The sequence below is a fragment of the Plectropomus leopardus genome, chromosome 4 (assembly GCF_008729295.1).
Source record: "Plectropomus leopardus isolate mb chromosome 4, YSFRI_Pleo_2.0, whole genome shotgun sequence".
Lineage (NCBI taxonomy): Eukaryota > Metazoa > Chordata > Actinopteri > Perciformes > Serranidae > Plectropomus > Plectropomus leopardus.
The window spans coordinates 29273807-29298904 of NC_056466.1; the positions used below are offsets into that span (position 1 = coordinate 29273807).

Genomic DNA, 25098 nt, shown 5'->3' on the forward strand with positions numbered 1-25098 from the left:
TTGTCTCCCTTTCTCTCTGTTTCTGGCCTGCTTCTCTCTACAGTCTAGAGAGTGAAGTCTGAGCTAGCTGAGAAGCCTGGCCCAAGGCCTTGTTGCTTTATTTGCATTTCACCATGCTCTCTATGTGCCAGGAAAATGCCACCTGGTGGTGATAACCTTCTACTGCAGTCGTCCATTCAGCGTGTGTCTCTCTGATGTTTGTATCTTGTGAGAGTAAGTGGTGACGAGAGTAAGTGTACCCCCACTGCCCCCCCTTCTTCCTCCTTCCTTCTCCCTCCCTAGTGTTCCCCTTCTCTTTCCCTTTCCGGCCTTTGTGCAGCTGTATTTATTTGGGCTGGAGCAGAGCTATGCAGAGACACTGGTCCTTAACACGCTCGGGCCCCCACACCGGTTGACGCCTTTAAGCTGAGTAGAGATGGAGGTTGACAGGGTAATAATGCTGGTGTCAACACCACTTACAGGACAGTTATATCAGTATCAGCTCAGCGGGGGGACGTTCACACTCTGTTAGGCTGGGTCGTGAACCGTGCTGGGGGCCCCCATCCTCAGCCACACACACACACACACACACACACATGCAGTACTCTCGAGCTTTTGCTAATGAAGTAGCTTAGGCGTACATGAATAGAAAATGATCATACACATGTACAGTAAACACAAATTTATACACATAAGCCAAACACATAAATTCAGTGTAGGTACACATTTTCCTAACAAGTTCTTTTTAACATATTCACATCAGTACATGTAAGTGTTACTTTTTAAGCAAATTCTTTACGCGTGAAAGACATTTATATATTCAAATTCAACTATGTCAGGCACACTTCATATCAGAGCCTTGTGTGCTTTCTCTCCCTGACACGTCAGCTGGTGGAGTGCATTTGTGTAAATATGTGTGTGTTTGTGTGTGTGTGTGTGTGTGTGTGTGTGTGTGTGTGTGTGTGTGTGTGTGTGTGTGTGCGCGTGTGCGCGTGTGTCGTCTTGTGTCTGTTTTAAGTAGGATTTTTGCTCCTTGAGCCCTAGCAGTCCTTCAAGACTTTGAGCGGCTGTCCAAAAGCAAGTCTTGTCAGCATGACTCCAAAGCACAGAATTCCATTTACACTCAACTATCCATATTAATTATGAATCAGAGTTGTGTTGGAGGCCTCTGTTACCACATTGCATAGCAATGATCAGAGAAACCAAATGGGATGCTTACAAGGTTTCTTGCCTCACAAAGCTACTAATGCCCCACTAAGTGTTTTTAGCTACCTAAAGGAATTTAAATCATACAGAATATAATGTAGGTCCTTGTTTTGCTTTGCATCTGGCTTCTGAATGAATTCCAAGTTTGCTTTTACTAAACTCTTTGTTTCTGGATACACTTAAGCCTCTTGAGTTTTTACACTATACAACCTTTGTGCTGACATTGACTGAATGCCATCAAACAAAAAATAACCAGAACATGGACTACTGACAGATAATGTTCCAGATATATGGTTTCCAGTTTAGTCATACACCAGAGTCTTAGTATTTAATACTCTTAGTTCTAAAATAAAAAAGTTCTGTTTGTAATTTATATGCATGTTAAGAACTGGTCTGGATAATAGAATAAATGTATATGGTCACTTCAACTGAGAGTTTTAATTAGACCTGAGCTGGTTCTGTTTTAACTGAACTCTTGTGCTGCAGCATTTAATGAGTTCAAAGTTATCCAAAATCCAGGTGATATCTTTGACTATTGGAAGGCAAAAACTTTGCCTTCCATCAGGACAGGACAGGACAGGACAGGACAAAAATTATTCTCTCATGCTAATTTATTCTTGTCTTCATCTACACTGATTTTTCTTTCAACATGCATAATGTAGCTCAAGCTGACAAGCTCCTAAATACTGGAAATGTTTACACAATGCATTGTTTTAAATGTTCTGATTTAAGGAAACAAACCATGGCGTGTGTGTGTGTGTGGATATAAAGTCTGTGATTCATTTCAGCTCAGTCAGTAAAACGGTAGAGGATGAAAATAATATATTAAGCTTTGATTAAGCAGCTTTCCGAAAACTTTGTTGAAGAAAAAGACTAAAATGAAATTGATCTAAAAGTGGGTCTGAACTATCAAACCTTTACCAATGTTGATGTGATGGAGTCAGACAGCCCTCAGGCTCGGACAAACTTTGCATTCTGCATCCAGGGACAGCGGTGGACTCATACTGGTTGTGTGACAATCATACTACAATTAAGGGTCTGTGTCAGTCTGGCTTTCCATGTTTGAGTCTTAATTTGCGCTCCATTCCAGTTAATTGTGGTATTATACCATAATGTTGTTTGCCAACTGCCATAAAAATCAAGAAGACAAAGAAACTTGCACATTGGTTAAGACAAATGGCGATGTCATGAAAAAAAACAAAACTGGGGGTTACCAAGTTGGCACACTTGCTATGTGTACAGTCTTAACGGTCGCAAATTATGAGCTGCACACGGACCTTCACAGAGGGGTCTTAGCAGACGGGTGGATTATGACTTTTGGGTAAAGTGGACCAAAGCGAACACACGGGCACGCAAAGTATGAATTGGCCTTTAGTTAGTAGAACCCAATGGCAAATCCAACATAGCGTTTTACACACTTGTGAAACCAGGCCTGATTCATACACACACATAACAGTAGATTCACACATCCGGTACTTAAATTCATAACTCTCAAGGGAAGTCATTTGACACATTTTACAGCATTTGGCTTTCTTTAACTGCCATAAGGGAATGAGCTCACCCTTGATATGCAGAATATATGCCTTTACTTTTAAATCTTTCAACAAAAATCTGAATTGCTTTTGTCATTTTTACCACATACAGTAACAAAGGATTAAAAGTAATTGGTATACCTTGGGTTTTCATGCTCTCAGTCTTGGAATTTCTTAAAATTGATTTTTATAGGCCATTGGGTAGGCTAATTTAATATAATCTTCCCTGTTTTGGGGATTCTACCTCTGGGCCTACAGCCTAATAATTAGCCTAGTTTATATTGTAGCAGCTTGGGAATACCCTTGTGACTTTACAAAGCCAATATCTTTGGATACAACATGTCTCAAGAAACAGTTAGGGACCTCTTTTTAGGAGGCCCATTTTACCCACTGTTCGGTCCCAACCCAGTGATGGAGAAGCACTACAGAACAGTGCGTAGCTTTGTCACACAGGTCCACAGTAATCTGCACTGAAGGAGCCAAGAGGTGATGGTAGGGTGAGGATAAGAGGATGAATGGAGAGAGGGAGGAACAACGGGAAGGAGTGAAGGGGATAAAGAAGGAGGGGGGCATGTATGGGCATCCAGCCAGCCATGTACCCCCCTAAAAACCTTCACTCAGCACCCCACCCTCTCACTATCACCCACTCCACCCATTCCCTGCAAGTTCATCCATACTCTCTAGACCCATAACCCCCTCCCTTTCCCTCTCCTACTTTTTCTTTGCTCCCTTTCCTATCCTCCATTCTCCCAGGCTTGTAATCCCCTTCTCCCTACTCTCTCTGCTCCTCCCTCCATCCTTCCCCCTCACTACTCTCCTCTCCTCCTCCCCTCCATCCCTCGCTTTCTTTCCATCCCTCCCCTTGTCTCTCAGCATCCCTCTCTCCTGGGTCTTCTTGCCGTGGTGTGGTGCTGTTGGCAGAGCGTGGGCGCAGGCGGCACACAGACGGGAGCACAGATGGGCAGCAAGCTGCGCAGGGCGGCCAGGCACACCTGCTCCACGCACACACACAAACACACACATACAGAGCCCTACTCTGCCACCTCGCCACACAGTCTGCCTGTTTGGCACAGTGATACAGGGACAAAAACTCAAATACACACAGACTCACATGCGTACATACATACTTACATACATTCATTTGTACATCTATACGTACAGAGCACACACAAAGATTTGTGCACACATAGTTTATATACTATGCAAACAGTGTTTTCTAAACACACATAATACCTCATTTCACCATAGAATTTCTCAGTTTCCACTCACATTTTTATTCTCCTATGACTCTTTAAGTTTCACTTTTAAGTTACTTAAAAGTTTTTGCTTCCAACAGAGTAAACATTTGAAAAGGTCACATTCACACTTCTGGTTCACCACATGGGGATCTGGTTGGTTAACACTTTTAAGACAGAAAGCGTTACACACACACACACTCACATATATACGCTGAACAGTAGTCTCAGTGATAAAGACTTCTTAACACTGAAACAGAAATATACCCTCATATGACACAGACTTAAATAATTAAAGAATAAAACGGGAAAAAAAAAAAAAAAAAATATATATATATATATATAAAAAAGAAAAAAAATAATAAAATAACGTCCAATAAAAGAGCTGAGTGAACATCTGTGTGGGATAGCCGGGGGGATTAGGAGGGTTTGGAACATTTTAAGCGCATTAAGGATTAAAAAAAGGTCAGAATGTTTAGCAACATACCGATAAACCTCTTAAGCGAAACCCAATTGGGAGGCTGTACCGCGTTATCCTGTGTTTTGGGGAGGAGAAGAGAGGAGAGGGGGAGAGTCGAGTTGACATTTGTTCCAACAAGGAGGGGAAATCTCTGTGAACCAGCAGTCTGTGCACATACGTGTAGTTACACACATACATGCACGCACATGTGGACACACACTGGTTTGATGTGGCTGCAGAGTGCATCAGCTCACTTGTTGGTTTGTATGTTGATGTTAGGGGTGTGCATGCTGGAACTGCACAGACTCACAAATGACCAGCACTGTTTATAAATCTGTCAAACAGTGGTGTGCCACTGACGAGCCCACTTGTCACTTCTTTTCATTTTTGACCTTGACTTTTACTTTGGTTTTATCCCATGTTTGTAATCATCAGCTTGTACATTTCTACACTTGGAGAAATATAATTTGTGCATTTTTTTTTTTTAGTTTTGTCTGTTATTGTAGGGTGCATGGTGCTTTTAGGGCAATGTGTTTTAATCTGGGCTTTTTTTTTTTTTTTAGACGAGCTTTAGTTAACTGCTTTGCTCTGCTCCGCTGGCTGTCTGCTCGCCATGAGATGTGACAGACTGGCAACTCTGCCTGACCCCGATCACCAGTCGGTCAACAGCACGATCTAACAGGTCACTGAGCCAAAACCTAATCCACAACTGGTGGATGGAGGGTTGGTTGTTGCTTGGTGGGATGCGGTGTTTGATGGAGAGACAAGTTTGTTCTTTCTGACCCTAGAGATTAAACAGTGCAGTCGGTAATTATGGGAAAAAGAGTGGAGTTGTGAAGAGAATGAATAGAAGATGGAAGCTTTTAGAAGATGGTGTGAGACTGCTACACTGACAAAAAATGATGAAGAAAAGGCTGTACATACTGAATGAATTCAGAGAAAAGCCACAGACATATGTGCAGGTTGTTAGAGCGATGGTAAGAGATTGTGAGAGGGAGAGGGCAAACCACACTGAATGGGTACTGAACTGTATGTCAAGGCCATGATGACTGGGGTTGTTGATTGTGGTGAGGGTCATGAGACTTGCCACGGAGCCTTCAGGGAAATTCTGTAATCAGCAACCAATGACAGCAGCCACAAAGAACCAATGCAGTTAGAAAAAAGACACAAACTCAGCACAACAAGCCAAATATATCAACTTACCATGAGCTAAATGACTAATGTGTTAGCAAATGTTAAGTCATATTTCTCGCTGCCTGTCAAACTTAGGGTCCAATATCAGTTTGGTGTGCCAACTCCAACCAAAATTATTGCAGTCATTTCATCTTACTGGAATTGGATCTTAACTTCTTCACCAGCCACACATTTGCTTTGGCTTTACATTACAGAAGACTTAGTTGTAGAAAAGCATGACTTTTCAGATTTTCTTTCTGCTCATTTGTTGAATACTTACTTTCTATCTTTCCAATTATCTTTGCAGGATGTTTCAGGCTAATTTCACATTGGTGAAATCAAGTGACTTATTGTGCTAAGCAAAATGGTCAATGATGTGTGTTTGAATCTTAAAATATGACTTGAACATTTTTAACCAAGTCAGAGGGGAAAGCCCACGTTTAACTCATGACTGTGGCACCCCATTGCCCCAGCTGTGACATCCAGACTGACTCCTACGCTCAACCATGTGGAATCAATCTTGCCAATTCAGTGTCATGTGGTAAAACCAGGTGAAACAGGTGTGGATGACAAACCTTTTAAAGAGAAAAGCTTTTAAAGTGAAAAACCTCATGTAATTGTTCCAGTGGTGTTTCAATTCAATTTGCAACAATTGTCCAACACAGTTGGTTATTGAAAATTAAGCACAGCCCTACACATGCTTCTTGTATGGATGCGTAGATCTTCAGGTCAAAGTGTGTGAACTCTGTTTTTATCTCTGTGAATTTTTTTTTTTTAAATTCAGTGGTGTAAAGGGGCTGCAGGGTAGGCTGCAAGGTTTGAGGTAGAGATGGGGTTGCTGGCGGTGGAGGTGGAGGGGCATCCGGGGGGGGGTGGAGGGGCCGCCGGGGGGGAACTGCAGGACTATGATTGGGGTTGCTGACGGGAGGGCTCCGGGGGGCTGCGGTGGGAAGATAAGGGGCTGGATGTGTGGTTAGGAGGCTGGGGAGGGGGGGAGAGTGGGCTGAGGCTGCTGTTGTAGGCTGCAGCTGGCAGAGCGGTGATAACCAGCAACCAGACCTCCTCTGTCTTACCTCCTTCTCCCCCTGTCCTCCTCACTTCTCTACCTCATTATATGATGAACTGTTGGACTCATAAGAGGCACTGATTTCTAATGAATGATGTAGTGCTGCGTTGTAAATACAGTGGTAGTTGGCTAAGGAGCCTGAGCTCGGAAAACTTGAGCCAGAACTGCTGAAAGCTCCAGTATCTAGCTAGGTCATTTTATTGTACGGTCTCAAGGATGTCTCTGTGTAGACAACACAGAACATATAATGAAAACTCTTTCTCTTTGAATTAAAAAAATACTTTAATTTAGAATAAAATTGGAGTCATGGTATCTGGTGTAAACTGACATGCATCTTTTTCTCTTACCTACTGTGAGAGCTTCTGTGTTTTGGCCGGTTGAGGCCTTAGGGTGATGTTAAGGACGGATATCAGTGTCACTGCTACTGCACATATCTGTCTGACAGTCTCTTATCTACCATGAGCCTCAGTTTTCACTCCTTGGTCCTTCACACCTCTGCAACAGCAGAACATGTTGAGGTCATGACAGACCAACAATACGTCATTTAAGAAATGGCAAGGGCAGGGTTTCCAAGTTCAGGGTTTTTCCAAAATTTGATATGTCCATATTGAAAAACAGTTGTTCTCTGTTACTTAGTAAGATATACACTATAGGATTCCAAGGTAGGGGATATGATCATATTGTGAAGAGAAGTCGCCAAATAAAGATAAGAGTGAAATAGCAGTTCCATGGTGTCAATTACATGGTTCTCCATGGTGTTTGCTGGGTATTATGAGAAAGACTAAACATGTTCTTTTAGTTTAAAAAAAAAATCCTTTGTTCATTTCTCTCCCTTTCATATTGCAGAACTTGGTAATATTTAGCAGGTAACTGGAACAGAATTTGTAACTTTTTTAACAAAATAAACATATCTTTGCATCAATTTTGCCATATTAATGTTGTTTTATCTGAAAGGAAAAATTCACCTCTGAAATGACATATGACATGACATTACTTATCCTGTGTTACATTGAATTCAGGAAGAAAACTTTGTTTTTCTTGCATCCCTCCATGCTGGACGAATAGACTCCAAAAATGGAGACAGTTCTTGGATGAATTTAAGTAAAAGGGGTTTGCAGTTATAAACTTCAAAACTCTTTCTAAACATCAGTTTACAAACTCTTACATAACTTGTGCAGTATGATCCAAGTCTTATTTATTCAGTCGTATGCTCAGTACTTACTACACATGCATTTTTGCTAAAACGTTACTATTTAACACACTTCAGCATAAACAGTCTCACACTCAGAGGAGTCTTGCACCTGTGCTGTGGATGTGGATGTGTTCTAAATAGAAACATTTAAGCAAAAATGTTTGTGTTTGGGAAGTGCTGAGCATAAGACTGGATTACTGACACTTGGGTTATACTGCACAAGTTGTGTGAGAGTTTATAAGTGATTGTTTTGACAAACTAGTTTTGCTGTTCATAACTACGATTCCCTTTTACTCTAATTCATCAAGTATTTTCTCCATATTTGGAGTCTGTTCACTGCGAAGGCATGCAAGATAAACAAAGTTTTCTTCACAAATTCAATGACACACTAATCAACTGATTCTAAATATATCAAGAAGGCAAAGTTAGATGGCCTCAGTAGTGGTTTTGTCAGCAGACAGGTGCAATCAAACAAATACAATTTCCCATTTCATAAGTGGAGAAAAATACGATGGTCTTTAAACCAGGGATGGGCATTTTAGGTAATGTCTATATTCAGGCACTTGCAATAAATTATCATTTTGGAGTACTTGCAAAAAACAAACAAACAAAAAAAAACCACGAATTGAACTACAAGGTATCAGTTAGCCTAAAGTAAATATAATTAATATTATTATTATATATTCTGTTGCTGCATAGGTTAGATGGACTGACTTTGGAGTCGCTCTCTGGTCAGTTCAATGTTTGCATAAGTCAACACAGCAGCAATGGCTAAATTCTGACATCGAGCCATTAAACAGTCCCAACAAACAGAGTCTCAGCGACTGTGTCTGACAAAGAGCTTCAACTCCCACAGTAGTCTTCAAGTGTCTCAGGATAAACAGAGAGAGAGCAACAGCGGGTCAGGAAGGTGCTTAGCAAAGCAATACGGTGCACTGTGGCTCTAAATTGAAATAACATTTTTCCCATTTTAAGCAGTAAAAAAAACAAGATAAAAGTCATGTTAACATGTGAGAGGTTGGGCAGCAATTGCTCTATACGTTAAACAAATACTGACATCCACGTTGAGTACTTAAATACTCTCATTCTCATCCCAATTGAAACATAGTAAAGTAAATATGATAACAGAGTAATAAAACCTGATAGAAGCAGGCTTTGCCAAAGCCACTTTGTCGACTTTTACGTTTTTTGTGATATGCGTGCGATGAACTTCCTGTGGGGATGCTTTCCTTTGAAGTGTGAAGGTTTGTGGCAGCAAAGCAAACCCTGCAACCAGATATCTCTCGAGCATACTGTACATACAGTAAGGCGGCTGTGTATCTACCCAGCGCACGTATGGTGTGAGAAATAGAGTGTTTACAATATTATAGAGCCCTATGGTGAAATACTACACGACGGCATAAAGTCCAGTGAAGTCAGGTTGTTTTTTCAACAGCTTTCATTGGCCATCATATATGTTTACTCTGAGTGTGTACCTCAATGTTTGTCCACGTATGAGTGTGTGTGTTTGAAAGTGTCTGGGTGCGTGCGCGGCGGGGGCGCAGCCTCGTATGTTTGGAGTGAGTGCCGTCAGTTAGCTGGAATGTGGCGCTACCGCCAATGCTAAGATGGCTGCCAAGCTCTAAGATGGCTGCCAGGATTACACCCAGCCAGTGAGAGACAGAGAAGAGCGAGAGATTCTGCATGAGAAGAGAGGGGAAAAAGACGCTCTCTTTCATTTCTCTGCTCTTTCTTTCTTTCATTCTCGCTCTCGTCTGTCTCGCCCCTCTCTCTGTGGATAAGCAGTGCTTCGTAGGCAGCGAGACAGGTCTGTTATTGTTTCTGCTCAGTAATCTGTGGCTTAGTGTGGCTGCAAGGCAAGTGCTGCTGGCAGGAGTCTGTGTGCTCTGTTATCACCTACAGCCTGCAGATAAACACCTCCTTTAGCTAGCTTGCTAGCTAGCTACAGCCTAGCTAGGCCTGACCGGATGGTCAGTAGCATGAGGCCCCCACACCACACCAGTCCTGGCTATGGAGCTCAGTCTGACTCATCAACTTAGACACGTGGTCACAAATATAGAGGAAATACACGCAGCTGCCGAGCCTGAGTCATGTATTCATAAATATACACGTCTTTTCTTCGCAACCTGGACAAGAGTGCACCTTCTTTAGACCAACTTTTCTCAGTACTCATGTTACAAAACCTCATTGTGCACCGTCCTCTTTCAGCCTGCAGCTTCTCCAAGTCTAATTGTGGCCCTTTGTTGCCAAGACTTGGCATGTTTGTGTCTGCACATGTGAGTTCTTTCGTAGACCAGTCATAACAGGTGTGTGTTTGTGCAGATGTGTACAGTATGTATTTGTGTTGCTCTGCTATCATTTGATCTCAAGAGGAAGAGTTTTGCCTCAACTAACTTTAACACACTCCCAGCCAGACTGGCATGGTCAGCCTGTTCACGGGGTCTGTGTATGTGTGTTTTTGTACTCATATGTGTGTCCATGCATGATTACAACATGTATTCAAGTATGAAACAAAAATTAAAGGAAGAAGCAGATTGAGAGAGAGGATTGTGTGGGTGTGTGTTCATGTGTGTATGTGTGTGTGTGTGTGCGCGCGCGCAAGGTGCTCTGTTTACGCAGACTAAATCCCTACCAGCAAGAAGGTATTAAATAGGATTAGTGTGAGGGATATGATTGCGTGGTTAGATACTAAATGGCATAGCAGCACACTGTAAATCATTGCACCTTAAGTCAGGAGGGACAGAGGGAGACGGGAGAGAACATTCTTAGATACAAAACTGTCACACAAAAATGTGTGAATTCACGCACACACATACACTCACAAGATGTATACCATACCCCCAGCACATACTGCAAGTCCCTCTTATTCCCTCTCACACCTCAAATATCACAGTCTTGGCAGCATGGATACATATACATAGCTATGAGTCACTGTGACATTGTACACTTACCAGTATGTTTTTCATTAGTTTTTTTTTTTTTTCTGAGCATAAAACCCAGATCCTAACCATTTGTCTTTCTCTACTCTCCACTCTCTGTTTCTGTGCAGAATCCGGACAATCAGACAGCTCCAGCCAACAGGGGGACACAGACATCAAACCACCGCCCAATGGTAGGTACACATACACACACACACACACACACACACACACACACACGCACATGCACAGATCCATGTCCAAACACTGTCAAATCAGCATACTAGAATTGATTCCATCATGCTTATCAGTCTTAACATATTCCAATTATGGATCCAATTAGCAAACACACTCGCACAGATGTTGATCCACAAACATAGTTGCAGATGGTAGCCCTCTCAAAGGGATGTGATTTTCAGGGTTTCTTCCAATTTTTTTTTCTTTGTTTGAAACACAATTCCGTGAATTTCTGATGATTCTTCTCTAAAGCTTCTCTGTATGTATTTTAAGACCTGACTGCATAATTTTCTGTACAGGGCACCTGAGTTTCCAGGACTGCTTCGTCACCTCAGGGGTGTGGAACGTGGCAGAGCTGGTCCGAGTGTCACAGAGTAAGTAGTAAAAATGCTATGGAGAGAGGCTCAAAAGAAGATGAATTGCATTTCCCTCAATATGATTTGTAGCTTAAAGCACATTTGTTTCTTGATTGGCAACAAAAAAATGCAAGAAAATAGCACAACTTTTATAATATTCTTATAGTGATGGGACCCAGTACAATCCAGTTTTTAGTGCATGTTATTCTGAGAGACAATGTAACTCTTTTTCTCAGCCTGTTCAAGGCCAAACATTAAAGGTACGAACACAGAATGGGGGCACAGAGTTGTCCACTATTAAAGCAGCCAGCCAAAGATCCAAATTGGCACCTGTGTAAAAAGGATAGCTTGCATGGCAGGACTACACGTACACACACACACACTAGATGCCGAAGCTTTTGTGTTACACATAATGTAACACATTACACATGCCTCCTTTGCTTCTGGAATGTCAGCATGCTATCTAAAATGGCACACTGGGGCATCATGCTGGTGTTGTGTGTTCAGTGTAAAAAAGCAAACCTGGCCTGAATTGCAGATTTTCTTCACTGAAGTATTTCAGACTCTTTGTGCAAAAGGGTCAAATAGATGATTTTTTTTTCTTAATATATATATATATATATATATATATATATATATATATATACATATTTACTTCTTTCCTTGACCCTCTTTCTTTTATTTTCTTCTTGTCAGCACCTGTAGCCACGGCGTCAGGTCCCAACTTCTCACTGGCTGACCTGGACAGCAGTCCCAGCTACTACAACATCAACCAGGTGGCTCTGGGGCGACGCTCCCTCACCTCCCCTCCTTCCACCAGGTACACTATGTTTTCACTTAGAGAAACAGTATTAGTTTGGGGGTGTCAGGAGAGGTATGTTGCTCAGGAAATACCAGTGACCATTATCCAAGTCCAGCTGTCCGCCATTAGTAGAGTCTCTTGTGGGTGAAGCCACCATGTGGCAGTAGCAGTGCTACCTTGGTATGCGATTCGCTGTGAAGCCAAGGGCAGACTGGAGGGAAGTGTGAAATCACAGTAATATCTGCCAACCGTATATCGCTTCGTATCGCAAGGGTGACTTTACTGGCAAGTAAAGTACTCTATTTCATTGAGGTTTCTTGCTACAAACAGCATTTAATACTACAGTTCGTTTCCAGTCTTGGAATCTGTCCTGAACCTCTTCATATATGTGTGTGTGTGTGTTTGTGTGTGTGTGTGTGTGTCTCCCTGTTAGCTGCTCTCCTCTTTATGAATGTGTAATTTCTCTTTCTGCTATTTCCTCATTTGTGTCTTTCTTAACTTTTGTCTCTTTCTCTCTTCTTACCTCTGTCATCTGCTGTCACTTTAGGTCTGAGGTGGAGTTGTACGCAAACCTTCCACGGAGGTAGTTATAAACACCTACAAAGACACAAACTAATGTGACACACACACAGAAAAACACACACGACACACACACACACACACACACACACACACACACAGAGAGAAGGTCTTACTGTGTGGCTGTCTCAGCTTCCTAACTTTTCTTTCTGTTTCCTTCCTTTTCATTCCTAGTTTCACATTTCTTGTGCTTGTCTGTTCTGCACCAAGACTTTGCGATAGTAATATGAAAAACTTTAGCCTTTTTAAACGCTAAAGTGCTTGTTTATATGATTGCTTTTAAGTTATCAGTTGTACAAGGTATGTTACCCCTAATCCATACATTTCCTGGCTTTATATATTTCTAAAAAACGTATGCCTCCTCTCTCCCCTCTCTTTCTACCTCCCATCTCCTCCACCTTCCAAACATCCTCCCCATGGCCTCAGCTCCACCAAGAGGAAGTCATTAGACGACAGTGAGCTGGAGAGCCCCACAGATGATGTTTTCTACCCTGGACGCTCGCCTGCCGCCAGCTCCTCCCAGTCCAGTGCGTGGCCCAACGATATGGATGCAGGTACCCCTCGTCCCACCCCACACCTGTCACCCACTAAGCAAGCATCATGAAACCTTTTTTTCACACTCCTGCCCAACCCCGTACCCCCACCACCACCAAAGTCCAAACTGATGCCTCCATCTGACTTTGTCTCAACTCCACACTCCCTACCTCAACCATCTGCCTTCACTCTGGTGATTAACACATTCCTGAACATCCTTCACAACCTCCCACTCACCCACCAACCACCTTCCGTAAAGGAATACTTCACCCGCTAAATGACCATTTGTATATCAATTATTCATGCCTTGTTATGTTGAATTCATGAAGAAAACACCTCTTTTTTTCGTATGCTTTGAACAGGAATCCTAAAACTGAGAAAAGTAGGCAGGCAGTGTTTTACCCTAGCAAAATCAACAAACTATGTCACAACGAGTGCAGTATAATCCAAGTCTCATTTATCCAGTCGTATGCTGAATACTTCCCAAACAGACAGTCTTTTGCGATGGAGAACCAAACTAAAAGTGAAACATATCCATTCACTCTTCAAAGCCAGACTCTAGTAACAAAAACAATAATTTAACCTCCCCAAATACAGAATTGACATTGATGAATCTCAAATAACCCTTTTGAACAAACAAACTAACTGATAGAGTCAAAAGTAGAACAATAGTTCTGTAAATGTAAAATTACTGTTTTTGTCAATGGATTTTGGCTTTAAAATTTGAGCATAGATAAGTTACACTTTTATTTCAGTTCCCTGTTGGAAACAACTTGCTTTTTTAGAAGTTATATGAGCACACAAGTAGATTAATACTGGATTATACTACACAAGTTGGGTAAGTTGGTAAATGTATGTTTTGAAATAGTTTTTCTGTTTGGTAAATATGGCCCCTTTCAATTCATCAAGATTTTTTTACTAACTTTGGATTCTTGGTTCACCATGGAGGCAAGTGAGTGAAACAAAAAGTTTTCTTCACAAATTCAATGCAGCATCGGGTGAATAGTATGATATGATATGATATGATATGATATGATATGATATGATATGATATGATATGATATGATATGATATGATATGATATGATATGATATGATCTTTCGGGTGGTAGAATATTTCTTTAAGGCCCTCTACTTCAGTCTGACCATTGTACACCTTAGAGAGACAACAACAACTAAGACTGCAGCTCCTAAATACCAAAGAGAGACTAAAAACTCCTCATTTGAGAAAACAAAGGAGTGATTTATTCATAAATATTGAAATAGGTTACTTGGATTGACGAAGCACTTCAGGTAGTTTAAACATGCAATGCCCTGCCATATACTATGTAGGCATTGAAATCATGTTACACATAGAAATGTTTAAAGTCGCATGCTTTTTCTCAGATCTGTCTCAGTCTACGGCAAGGAGAGATGAATACCTGCCAAAAAAGGAAACTTAGACAAATATTGAAAAGCCAAGGTTAGGTCTTGTCAAGAAAAAATATAATTGGCAATAAAATCATCACATAGTCGTCATCTTCACCATGTGTTGCAGCTATTTTACACTGATTGGAATAGCCTCGTCCTTTATTGTTCAGTAAATGGGTTTAAAAGCATCAGCGTGTTTTAAATTATAATCTGGGCCATTTTTTGGTCACCATTTTTTCAACACCACCACTATAACCCAAGAAAATTGAATTTATCATGGATAAATGGTGCTAAATGCTATCCAGCAAATAGCTCCAGACATCTGGAATATGAATGCCAAGATGCATCAAGGATGAAACAACAGCTTACAGCAGCCTATATTCAGGCTTTTAGTCTGGGTTTCCATTGTTTTGGCAGTAACCACTACCTCTGTGATTCAGCTTTGGACATTACACTCTTTATTCTACCTCCTCAGTAATCCTACCTCATCCCCCGAACACCCCAATAACTCAAAAAAAGCCTCTCTTGCTCACTTCCTCACTCCCAAATCTCAAGGCTTCATATTTACTCATCCTCAGGTTAAAGCCATAATCTCACATACAGTTTACCTGATGTTGTGTCAATTATCAGTCATTCAATTCCTCCATCATACACCAATGCTCACACGTAACTCTTTCCCTTATTCTCTCTCTCTCTCCCTTTCTTTCCCTCTGTCTCTCTCTATCTCACTCTTCCCCTATCTCATTGTTAACAATACCCTTCTCCACTTTCAGTGCAGCACCATTTGGCGAGTGTGCAGGAGAGGAAGATAAAACATGAAAACGATGGCGTGCAGTTTCCTTACCATGGTTAGAACAACATTGATTACACTCATATATTTGCTATTTATCAGCCTTTATGCAGCTCAGTCATTCCTCTGTGTATGTGTGTGTATATATGTACATACAATGTATGTACAGATGTATATATAACTCTGTGTGTGTGTGTGTGTGTGTGTGTGTGTGTGTTTATATGTGAGTTGTATGATGTTTAGGACTATGGTAGTGTAACCAAAAAATGGAACTACAGTCTATTTGTGTCATAATTTCAGTCATGTTTAGTTGTTATCGGATTGATTTCTCTGCTACTGATCAAAATTTAATTTGTTAACGTTATTTCCTGTGACGCACAGTAGCAGGATTGTCAAGGATTATCCCGTTCAGGCTTTACTTTCTGTGTGAAACATGAGGCTGCACTTAGCTCACCTAAGATATTTGGCTTCATCTCTCTGAAGTCATGTCAGTCCTCCCAGCGGCATTTTAATTGACAGATGTCACCAGTCTAACACTGAAAACACCAGCAGGAATACTCACATTCTGTTGCCATTCTGCTTCACTTGCGCAGACACCCACTCATATACCTACAGACTCCAACACACATGCACAAACTGTACGTATGCAGATCCCCCCCCACACACACACGGTTACATACACACTTACAACCCCCCTCATATGCAGACATTCACACATTGAAACACATGCTTATCATGCTCCCCACCCCTGCAGGTGTTCAGGTGCCTGCCCTGCCTCCATCCCTCTGTCGTTCCATCCCTCCCTTGCTTCAAATCCCTCATTAAGACGCTTACCGTCTGTGGATCAGAGGTGTAAAACCCTTCCTCCTGCTCCCTAGCTCTCCCTTCAACCCTCCATCCCTGTCTCCCTTCTGTCTAATTGAAAACGTGTACAGCAGGAGGGACCCTTGGGAGGGAGAAAACATGTCAGAGGAGAGAAGGAGGAGAGAGGAAGCAGAAAGCAGGCAAGAGGGAGGTGAGAGAGGGAAGAGAGGAGAGAAGACGACTTTGGTGTTCTCAAATGCTGATAGCTAATGAGAGAGAAGGGTTATCGGGATGTGAGCGAGAGGAGCCAAAAGCCCTGGTTAGGTTTTGCCCCAGTCTACTCTCACTCGAGCCTCAGCGGCTGCTCTCCTGCTCCCGCTCCACTTAGCTGTAAATGTAATTAAGAGGCTGCTCATCAGAGCCACAACAGAGGCTGCTGCGCGCCTTAGCGCACCAGAGCTTCACCTCCCATCTTTTTCCTGTCGCTCACTCTCTCTCTTTCCCTCTCTGTGTATGCGTACCACCGCCTCACTCTCCAAAGTGCACCACACACAGCCGTGTACACCTCCTAATGAGTTTGGCAAATAGAGGTGTGGAATAGTGTGCAAATCTGGACCCCAATTAATTCACAAATCCAAGTGAAAAATTAGGAAGTCAAAAGCTTCTGTAATTATCAGCTGCTTTTTAATTTATTTTTTTAATTTTCTCTGGATTTGGAAATAGCTTTTGAACAGTAGCTAACACAAAACACACTCAAGAGAAACATAGGCAAAAAATGAGACACAGAGGTATGGGAGAGCAGCAACGGAGCGAGGAGAGAATGTGTGATTTTGGTACGGTGTGGATCCGATTTTCCAAAGGATCCCACCTGCCACAGGCAAAGCTCATCTGGGAATTCCTGTCCAGGTGGGGGGTATGTAAACAAGCAAGCACACACACTCGTGCACACACACAAACAAACCAAGGGGCTTCTGAAAAAAAACAGAAATCACACTCACACACAGGTGTGCCTCGCCGTCTGTCCACAGCACCATCTACTCCCCCAGACTCCCTCCATAACCACCACAACACACACATCCAGCAACACGCACACACAGATGTATGAAGATGCATTCATACATATAAATCACACAAACGCGGTTACATTCAGAAATACACATGATAAGATTTGTGCACACGTATCACACAGCCCACACAGACACGTACACACGCACAGCTGAAGCACGGTCCCAGATGGTGTTTCCGTGTGTGTGTAGCCTTGGGATCCGTGAGGATGCTGCAGACATCTGCTCCACAGGGGCTCGAGGAGGGGTGGGGGGAGGTTAGTGGAGGCAAACGAAACAACCGTGATTTCATATTAGTTCCAAATGATTGTGAAATTTTCCTGAGACACCAGAGACTTGTGGTGGTGGGGGCCTTTCTTGGTGCTTTGAGTTAAATGTTACAGGCCCGTGGAGGGATACGGCTGGACGTGCATATGTGGTTTAAATCACCGGGGGGAGAGGAGAATTCCCCGACTTTCCTCCACTTGTTTAAACCGCTATCTCCTGTCTTTTCCAACTGTGTGTGCTTGTGTGTGTTGTGTGTGTGTGTGTGTGTGTCTGCATCTATGTGTGCTTCAGAGGCGCATCTGGTGGCAGGCCTGTTAGTGCAAAGAGACAGAAGGGTCATCATGGGAGCGCTTGATTGGTTGCCAGTGAAATACTAAGGCTTGCCAGGAGAGGAAACAGTGCAGTTGTGGCACACGCACACACAAAAAAAACACACACTCAAACCAGATCAGACCATCGCACAGTCTCTGAAGCGCCGAAATACTCTTTCACATTCCCTTGGTGATAGTGACAGTGCTATAACGTCCCATATTTACAGATGTCAGTCTTCATCTGATCTTCTTAGCTCTGATTTCTATACTTCACTCTCATTTTACACCTCCAAATTAAAAGCACATAACTACCTCTCTGAAACCATGACTGTTTTAATCTATATGGTTCTGGTTTTTACACTTTGTTCCAAATCTCAGTCTTTCCTAGCTCTCTCCCCTCCAGTGCCTTTCCTTGTTTAAGTCTCTGCAGACTGCTCTTATTTCCAGTTTGCTCCCACCAGTGTGACAGTGTCATAGCAATCACCGCTAACTATTGGTGTCAGAAGTGGGATCGGGGTTGTCTTCATGCTTGGAATCTGTCTGACAGTACAATACGCCCCCAGACTCCCGCTACAGTGGGGGAAAAAAAAAGGAAATATGTCTGCTAAAGACATAAATGGTTCACACATATTCACTCCCACCTGCTTGAGACTTAACTCTTTCACACAAGGAGGGAAGGTTTTACACGCCCCCACACTCCCATAGACTTTCACACGTCTCCAGCTGGAGAACTGAGGAGGAATCGTATTTAATGCCTTGTTTGATGCGGAGGGGCCACAGAAATAGACTACAAAACAACAGTCTAAAAAAAAGTTTATGAGGAAGAACATTATCGCATCACTCACTTCTTAGGAAGATTAGAGGAAAACTTAATGAAAAAGAAATGTGTGTGTTGTTTCATCAGTTAAATGTGGCTGTGTTGTTAAGGGTCTTTTGTTTTTTTTTCCGTGATTGGCCGCGTGCTCGTGCTTTTCCGAGTGTGTTCAGACGTCGAGTGTGTGAGCGAGTGTGTGCGAGCGAGAGATAATAACCATATTTAACATCTTATGACATTCCAATTTCATACATGTCGTCAGAGCAACGCATTGAAAAACAAGACGCTGCTGCATTTTTCACAGGTTCTGCTTTGCTCTCTCGCTCCCTTGCTCCCTCGCATATTTTCATGTCTCCCACGTTCTTCTCGCCTCTCTCTTTCTTTCTCTCCCTCTGTCTCCTCTCTCTGTCCGTCTGCTTGTCTTTCGCACTCAGCAGCTGCCGTGTCCATACTGTACAGTGTGTGCTATTTCTGAATGAAGCCTTCTTCTCGTGCAGCCAGCCTGTGAGCTTCACTGAAGCCAGACCACAACTAGCTGACTGTGGCTGTATGGTGGCCATGCTCGTACACAGAGAAAGCCCGGAGTTGGCACCTGACAAAGAGAGAGAAACAGCGAGAAAGAGATGAGACAGAAAAACATACAGTGGCACAGTAGAGGTTATTATAGCTACAGATGTGCTTTGGCTCCATAACAAAGACCAGATTCAGATTGGCTTTTGCTATTTTTCCCCTTTTTCCTTTGAAGACATGTACTTAGGCTATGAAACACTGCTCAGCCCTTATGATATGACTTTAAAGCTTGGAGTTGGGAGTCCTGCAGTATATGACTGAATGACTTATGACAGCCAAGAGTCCTCTGATTGACTCATTGAAACTAATGGGAGTGAATGGCCAACAGCCAAAAGGACAGGGAACAAATGCACTGCCATCAACCAATGAGGAAATGAAACGATCTAATCAGAAAATCATGATTGCTCAAGTCCCCTTCAATTTAAAATCAAATTGATTTTTTTTTTAGTGTAGCCAATTAAAGAAGCAACATTTTGTTGATTAAAACCACCTCTCTCTTTTCCTCCCTTTCCCCCCCCACTTTTTTTGTTGATCCCATTTTTTTTTCGCCAGGACTGTCCTCGCCTGGTTCACTTAAGAAGCCGGGGAAGTTTGATTTCAACGCCCTGACTTCCCAGACGAGGTCCCCCCGCATGGCGTTCACACACCACCCGCTGCCTGTGCTGGCAGGAGTGAGACCAGGTGAGAGCCCTGCCATGAACCCAACAACCCCAACCCCCCTTTTAGAATCTGAAAAAGAGAGAGAAGGAAAGGGAGTGTCAAACGTGATCCTAGATTGCCATATTTTACAGCCCCAAACTCCTCTGAAAATAAATTCTACAATCGTGTGCCTGAAAATAAAAATCCTAAACGTACTTGCTGAGAAAGCAAAACAAAATCCTGCAGTTGCAACTGCTGAGAAGCAATATGCCCGCAGAGTTTCACCTGTTCAGTGTTACTGCTATCATCATGGCTTGGCATAAATTTCTCTCTCTCTCTTTCAGCCTCTCTCCATCCATCCATTTTTTTTACCATCATCTTTGTGCCTTTGTGTTTTAATATTGTCATTGCATGGTACCATTGCTGCATCCATGCCTTTGTGACTGATTTGACTCACATCTTACTGCTTCATGCATTCATTGTAATGTTTTCAGAAGTCGGTTCTTGCATTCAAACTGACAAAGCTGTTTAATCAACTTGACTGGGTGTGTTAACTTACTAAATTGAGCTATAGTTTAAATTATGTTGTAAAAAGACCAAACATTTATATGCACAGTACATAGGATCAAACATGTTTAAAATATCTACCTCTGAATGGTCAAATATATCTCCAAATCACACTGTTTGAAATAAAAAGATATTTAAAAAAAAACCTTTGTTATATGCACAAGAAGAAGACAACAAAGGATTACTGCTTCTGTGTATGTTTGTGTGTGTGTGTGTGTGTGTGTGTGTGTGTGTGTGTGTGTGTGTGTGCGTGCGTGCGTGCGTGCGTGCGTGCGTATGTGTGTTTCAAATTCAGATGCACCGTTACAGTTGTATTTTTGTTCTCCAAAAAATGTGTTTGGTAGGTTCCTCTTGCTCAGATTTCCCTGAGAGTATAGAGTAAATATACAGATATAATAAAGGAGAAGGATTAACAAGGATTGATTGAGTATTTGAACTCATCAAGCTGAGCAGATGTACAGTCGACTGTAGAGGATAGAATTCTTGAAGCATCATCCAATGTTTCCAAGGTCTTGTTTCATTAGAGGCGCTAAGGGCAATTTGTCCTCATAAGAGCTTTGCGGTCCTATAGGATAACCGACATGGTTTCTCCATCTCCACTCGGAGAATTCCCAAAGTCTCCAGGATCTCAAGTTTGCCAACAAGTCCCTGTAGGCCAGTCTCACTTTTCAAAGGAATAAATGTGTCCTCCTCGCTCTATCTAGCTCTCCCTCTCATTCCATTTGTCTCTCAAAGGGATGGTTTGGTCCACAGCCAAACCAGACCTACCATGTAAAGGTCATTTGGACTCATTGCCCTCCATGTTAAAACGTATTGAGTTTTACTTGCGGAGCTCCCCATAGTATATTTAGAAAATATAGTGCGGGCTGGATCTCGCACCATTAAGCCCTGTTGTTTATCTGCACAGAGCAGTCCTATACCCTCTGGAGAATCTACAACACCAGATTGAATTCTGCGTTTAAATTGATTTCTAAAATTTGCTCCTCTGTTTTGTGGCACGAGCCGAAGAGCTGGTGTGAGGGACTGGCTCAGGTTTCTTTGTTCCCCGACTAACTTCTCACACTCTCCAAACTGTGTGTGCAGACTGTTGGCTAAGAGATTTTCATGTAATAGAGAGGCTGTAATGAGACAGTGTTTAGAGATTGTGTATGGGTGCATTTGTGCACGTACACACAGATACACATGCGTGCATGTGTAAATTTACACTCTTGTGGAGGACTCTCTGTGCTAAAATGGCTGCCATCCAAATGGAATGTCCCTCGGAGGCCTTGGTTCTATAAAGAGACTGGAGGATGATGGGAGGGAGGGAAGGAGAGAGCGATGAAAAGAGAAATGGGGGTAGACAGAGAGGGGGAAGAAGCAGTTAGCAATCATGGCTTTCCTTGGATAGACTGGAGCTGTTAGCTCTTGTTGTATGGGTCTAGTGAGTGTGGGTGTTCAGGGGTAAGGACGGGATGGTTTATGTCCCATTTTTGGCTCCGGACTGACATGGAGAGCTGCCAGATTGACTGTTGTCTGATTATACTAGTCTGGAGAGTCCGCCATTGTGACAGTGATTACACACACACACCAATATACGTACAAAGACTCATGAAAGCTGCAACAGACATAGTAACACATTCAGACAGACAGACCACAGAAATACATGCAAACTAAGACACAGACACACACAAAATTCACGCGCTGACACAAAAAGACAGGAACAACAATACACCAAAAAACAAAGTTTGAACAAACGGGCACTTACACACTTTGTGAGTACAGCATACACAAGAGATAGTAGGTGACAGACATAATCACAGATGCTTGTTCGCCAGGCTCCCCTCACCTAGCAGCTTGCCTCTTTAGTTTGGTGTGCCAAATTGCCAAAGCCATAGAATCTCAGCAGACAAGACAGACAGTGGAGCCCGAGTGTGTGTGTGTGTGTGTGTGTGTGTGTGTGTGTGTGTGTGTGTGTGTGTGTGTGTGTGTGTGTGCGTGTGTGTATGCGTGTGAGTGTGTGTGTGTGTGTGTGTGGTTGGCTGGCTGGCTGACTAATGTCTCCGGGAGGCGTTTTGTGGTCGGTTGGGAGCGGAGGGGAGATTCTCTCTCAAGCTTCAAACTACTGGGCAGAACCGCACAGCAAGGATATGCTGCTGATTGATTACACATCACCGACAAGCAATAAAACAAAAGTGGAAAAACCCAGTGTGTGTGTGTGTGTATGTGTGTGTGTGTGTGGCTCTGTCATACCCCAGTGGTTTGTGAATTTGTGTGTGTTTGAGAGAGAAATGAAGAGGGAGCAGAAGGCAAAAAAACTGTAACACACCCTAGCGTGTATGGGACTGTGAGTGTGTGTGTATGCGTGTGCGAGTGCAATGATGCCAGGCTTACCAGAGGTACAGAGAAATCTAGTGGGCTGATTTATAAAATGAATGGGACCAGATGTTGCCCAATAGCCAGGGATAATGCCCGTCATTTGTAAGCAGAAACAGCTTCAGTCAGTCAACCACGAGAGAATGTCACAGCTATTTTCTGTGTTATGACAGTAATAGGCCTAAGCAGCAACCTGGTCTTTGATGCCAGCTGTGTTGGTGCTTAGTTAAAACATATGCATGTCTTATAGACTGTCACAGGTGTGCATGTTAATGTATTATCGTAGTGTTATGTATGCTTATCATCTGCTCTGTGTTTTCGTAGAACAACAGTAGAATGACCTGAGCCTCATTGTATTTTTTTTTTTTCCACTTTTGGTCTCTCGTCTATCTTCTCCTCACGGTTCCTCTTCCTCCTCTCCTTTTCCCGTTCCTGTTTCCTCTCCCCGTTTCTCCTCAGGGAGTCCCCGTGCCTCAGCCTCAGCCCTGCACTTCCCCTCCTCCTCTATCATCCAGCAGTCCAGCCCGTACTTCACCCACCCCACCATTCGCTACCATCACCACCAGGACCCGCTTAAGGAGTTTGTGCAGTTCGTGTGCACCGACGGCACAGGACAGCCCAGCGCACAGGTAAGTGCTCCGCGGGTCCAGCAAAGGGAGGCAAGGGAGTAGTGGGACGGTCTGCGGTGCAAAAGTTGACTGCTCCATCATTTCATATCTTATTTGTTCTACAAAAAGATGCAACAAGGTCATGCAAGCCTAGTCCTTGGAACAGAGCAGTCTTTATGAAGTGAAGCCACTTCATCAGGGAAGAGGTATATGATTTTAGGGCAAATCCGTCAACAGGAGGAGGCAGCCAGATGTGCTTAAACAAAAAAAAAAATCTCAGTTGCAGAAAACAAAAGGGAAAAGAGCCAAACCACATTTGACTCATTATTGGTTCGACGTATCATGCAGCACCTACTCTTTCAGTGAGGTAGGAGAAGACTTTGCCTGTCAGTTTTGTTCAGGTTGAAGGAGGAAGAAATGATCAGTGAAAAACCCTTTAAGGCAGACAGGTCATGGAGCAGGTATGGCCTGGGCAAGACTGGAAGTGGATTTATTATGAGGAACCAAAGCTGCAAACCTTGGAGAGACTGGTAGAGGGTGTGTAGACAGATTTAGATCAGCACTGTTTGGAGAGTAGGGTATCCCTGAAAGGAAACTGAAGCAGACATTTAAGACTCCTGGTGCATTCCAGTAGTCATTTAACAAGCCCTCATTGACGCTCTGCCATTGTGAGTGATGTTTCTTTACTCTAAAAATCCTGTCCTCTCAAGGGGCACATCTTTCCCAGTCTTCACTGCAATCATTTTCTCTGCAAATGCTTGGTGGAAGATCATGTTATATACATATATATAAAACTAAGCAGCCAAAACATATTTATCAATGCAAACTGTATATGAAAGTAGCAAACTATGACAAAAGTGCAGAGGGGAATTAATAGTTACTAAAATGTGTTAGATAAAGCTGTGGAAGTTGGTGAGTGGCTTTGAATGAGGAGGAAGCTAACTGTTAAAGCTAAGCGGGGCACAGAGAGGAGTGTGGGTTGTTTCCTGGGACACAGTTGGGCCTTTTTGAGGTGTTGTAGGCAATTCAGTAAAACATCAGTAAAGGCAGGCACCCCTTTGATATAACCTCAATGACATGCCCACATTCACTCACTCATCCAAGAGTCCAAACATCAAAAGATAGGTGCAGTATACAGCTGACCATCAACTGGCCATTTAATTTCAAAATTATTATTTGACACACATTCGCTAAGGTGCAGGGTGCTGGTGGTACTGTAAACCTCTACTGTAAACTTGGCCTTCTAAGCAGCTTTGACACCACATATCACGCCCTTTTCATGTCCCGTTCTCCTTTGTTGTCATTATTTCACACACAGTAGAAAACGTGAAATTGCACGTACACATCTGTGTGCACACTTGCACATACAGAGACCCTTTTCACCCTTTTCTTTTTTGAATTCTTACATTGCACTATAATAACTTTCCTTGTGGACAGCTCCATTTTTCTTTTCCCCTTCTGTGTTGATATTTTTCCACATCTTATTTACCTCACTTTTTTTTGGCCTGACTGTCTGACATTTTTGTTTTATTTAAAAAAAGGTGGGAGTTGGTGATCTCTCTGGTCCCTGTGTGGAAGACGTTGTGTGTGTTTGTCTGAGTGTGAGTAAGAACACTTGTGCAGATACTGTC

The 25098-nt window shown here is 42.7% G+C and overlaps 1 protein-coding gene across 12 annotated transcripts in view; it reads left to right on the plus strand.

Annotated features, from left to right (window-relative positions):
* LOC121941879 (nuclear factor 1 X-type-like) overlaps positions 1–25098 on the plus strand; it is a 118639-nt gene that overhangs the window by 82625 nt on the left and 10916 nt on the right. For 5 of the 12 annotated variants that reach the window (XM_042484807.1, XM_042484817.1, XM_042484814.1 and 2 more), the window contains 8 exons: positions 10893–10955; positions 11298–11372; positions 12051–12174; positions 12704–12739; positions 13162–13289; positions 15452–15526; positions 19851–19979; positions 23319–23488. In XM_042484807.1, coding sequence (XP_042340741.1) covers positions 10893–10955; positions 11298–11372; positions 12051–12174; positions 12704–12739; positions 13162–13289; positions 15452–15526; positions 19851–19979; positions 23319–23488 — 800 coding nt within the window. The remainder of the gene's footprint in view (positions 1–10892; positions 10956–11297; positions 11373–12050; positions 12175–12703; positions 12740–13161; positions 13290–15451; positions 15527–19850; positions 19980–23318; positions 23489–25098) is intronic. The other 7 variants (XM_042484808.1, XM_042484819.1, XM_042484812.1 and 4 more) reach the window with 5 other exon arrangements.